This window comes from Cyprinodon variegatus, unplaced genomic scaffold, assembly GCF_000732505.1.
Source record: "Cyprinodon variegatus isolate N-32 unplaced genomic scaffold, C_variegatus-1.0 Scaffold714, whole genome shotgun sequence".
NCBI classification, from domain to species: Eukaryota; Metazoa; Chordata; class Actinopteri; order Cyprinodontiformes; family Cyprinodontidae; genus Cyprinodon; species Cyprinodon variegatus.
Genome location: NW_015151167.1, coordinates 216254 through 218785, shown reverse-complemented (window position 1 = coordinate 218785; position 2532 = coordinate 216254). Strand labels below are relative to the sequence as shown.

At 44.2% G+C, this 2532-nt stretch overlaps 1 protein-coding gene across 3 annotated transcripts in view; it reads left to right on the top strand.

The window, feature by feature from the left end:
- rbbp8 (retinoblastoma binding protein 8) overlaps positions 1-2532 on the top strand; it is a 10446-nt gene that overhangs the window by 6842 nt on the left and 1072 nt on the right. For all 3 annotated transcript variants that reach the window (XM_015394914.1, XM_015394912.1, XM_015394913.1), the window contains exons 10-18: positions 311-378; positions 457-751; positions 870-1002; positions 1090-1178; positions 1266-1383; positions 1458-1610; positions 1695-1734; positions 1808-1895; positions 1975-2116. In XM_015394914.1, coding sequence (XP_015250400.1) covers positions 311-378; positions 457-751; positions 870-1002; positions 1090-1178; positions 1266-1383; positions 1458-1610; positions 1695-1734; positions 1808-1895; positions 1975-2116 — 1126 coding nt within the window. The remainder of the gene's footprint in view (positions 1-310; positions 379-456; positions 752-869; positions 1003-1089; positions 1179-1265; positions 1384-1457; positions 1611-1694; positions 1735-1807; positions 1896-1974; positions 2117-2532) is intronic.

Here is a 2532-nt window from a genome sequence, read left to right as displayed (position 1 = left end):
TTAATCAAATTCAGAGCTTTGCTTCTTCTACTTTGGTTGCAAACAACAGATGCTTACAGCCACATATTTTACACATGCATAAAGCTTAATACATCAACAAAACTATGGTTTTCATGCATTTAGATGTAAGAGAAAAAAGTAGCTGTACGTTAAAAAAGCCGTCATTGTCAAAGGCAGTAAAATCGCCCTTTTGTTTGGTTAAAGTATTCAGAAGTTAAGTGTATGTGTGCTCTAGCCTGGTCAGGTTCTCTAAATCTCATTGTTTTTTACCTGATCCCAGTAACTTATTTCTTCCATTTGTTGCCTTTAGGAAATGGGTTTGGCTCCAAATCATCAAAGCAACAGAAAAAGTAGCTGGAAGCAGAACATTGGTTTAAGGTAAGTGCAGCAGTGTCTGACTCTTCTGCTGTATCCATGGAATAACCGTCGGCTTAATCTTCTCTTCCACGCTCTCAGACCTTCGTCCTCTTCATCCACGCGGATCCACGGGGCAGACTTGAACACAGAGAGGTCGCCGTCTCTTCTCCAGAGTGTTGAGCGATTTTCAGAAGAAGGCTGCGTTCAGCAGGCCAAACGGAAGAAGGAGGAAAGGGATCCAGAGGTGCGGCGAGGTGGCGGCGGCGATGTGGCCGTTAAAGTGGACAATCAAGGGGAAGGAAAACAGTCAGAACCTGAAAGCATGAGCCGGTCCTCCACATCAGTCTCTAATATCAGCTTCAAAATGGAGCAGCCGGAAAACAAGGCAACAACAGTGTGTTAAGAGTTCCTTATTGCTGCTGCCCTCCCTTCACAGGGCATTTCAGAGTCTGACATTAGCTTTTGATTGATCAGATAAACAGTTTTAAGGGAATTCCTTTAACATTTCACAGGCGACGCAAAGCGAGACTCCGATCCGAAAGCTGAATGCTTCTTGGTCAAGTCCTGCTTTCAAGAAGCCACTCAATAAAGCTAAAGATGAAGCAGACGGGAGGAGAAGGAGAACGACCCTGCATGGAGGAGACGGTGAGTCTGAAAACAGATCACAACTAACCAGGAGACCAACTCCAGCCTTCCTGAATGTGACTGAGTCCATTTATTTCTCTCCCCCAGTCAATAGAAACAACACAGTGGAGCCTACATGGAGCGTTGATCCTGCTCTCGCCTTGTCCGTGTTTGAGAGCGAGCAAAGGGAGGAAGAGGTATAGCGGCATCAGGAGCCATTCTGGGGCTTCCTGTTAACTTCTCCGGTTCTCTGATGTTTAAAGGAAACCATCACTGCTTTTCAGGAAGGTGAAGAAGAGCAGCGACCAGGAGAGATGGCAGACACCGACTGCACCTTTGTCAGTCACAGCATGCTGCAGCGCCGGGGAGAGGACAGCCCGGACCGGGAGGACATGAAGTCCGGTACTTGGACGAATCTTTTTAATGACTGTGTGAAGAAGTGACGCCATTGGTGATAATTTGATTATTTTTACCAGGACTTGGGGAAAAGGCCAATGACAGCCTGGACATGATGTTTGATGCAACAACTTTAGGGGAGTACAAGTCTTACAACTGTTCAAATTTGGATCAGAGTCTGGATTGTGATGATGATGATGAGGAGGAAGAAGAAGCAAAGGAGGACATTAAAAGTAAAGATTTAGCTTTATTTAAATGCCTTTTTGTCATCTGATTTTTGACATTAAAAACAAATGTATCCTGATTTCTTAAACTAGATCAAGATCCTGAAAGTGCTGCGTTCCCTGGCAAGGCTGGGTAAGAAAAGCTCCCTGTTTTAGGTCCGTTATGGGTTGCATGGCTGTGATCCCTTTCTCTTTGTGCGCATCAGGCAGCCGACCTTTGCACACGTGGCCGTCGTTCGCAAGAAAGACGAGCGGAGGAAACTGAAGGGCACCACGTGCAAGGAATGTGAAGTGGTACGTGTTCAGATTCTGATTCTAAAGCCCACCTGTTCCCAAACCTCGTCCTCCCTGCAATAACCCCTGTTCTCTGCAGTACTACGCCCATCTGCCGGAGGAGGAGAAACAAAAGAAGCTGTCCGCTTGCTCGAGGCATCGATATCTGTATATCCCTCCCAATACCCCTGAAAACTTCTGGGAAGTCGGATTCCCGTCGACCCAGACCTGCATTGAAAGAGGTAGCTTAACCCTTCATGTTTTATAACGTTCAACAGATTTTAAAATCAGAAAAGCAATAATTACTCCCTCCTCCACACATATAGTACATTCTTGTCTTATTTAACCAGGGTTCCTACAGCATAAGGCAAGTTAAATTCAAGACTTTTTAAGACTTTTTAATGCCACTTGAAATAAAAATTTAAGACTAAATTTACAAGATACACAAGAAAAACCTGCTTGCAACAACTTAACCCAAAGGTTTATTTGCACATAAACCTCTGCACTAATGTTTCAAATTTTGAAAAGAACAAAATCAGTTTTAAAGCCCCAACATAACCAGTGCTTAGTCTTTTTTGCAGCTATTTTTCTTTGCATTGTTTTCTTAGTATGTTTGATTTGGTGATAAGTGGAGGCGTTGCAGAGACAAGGGTGGAAC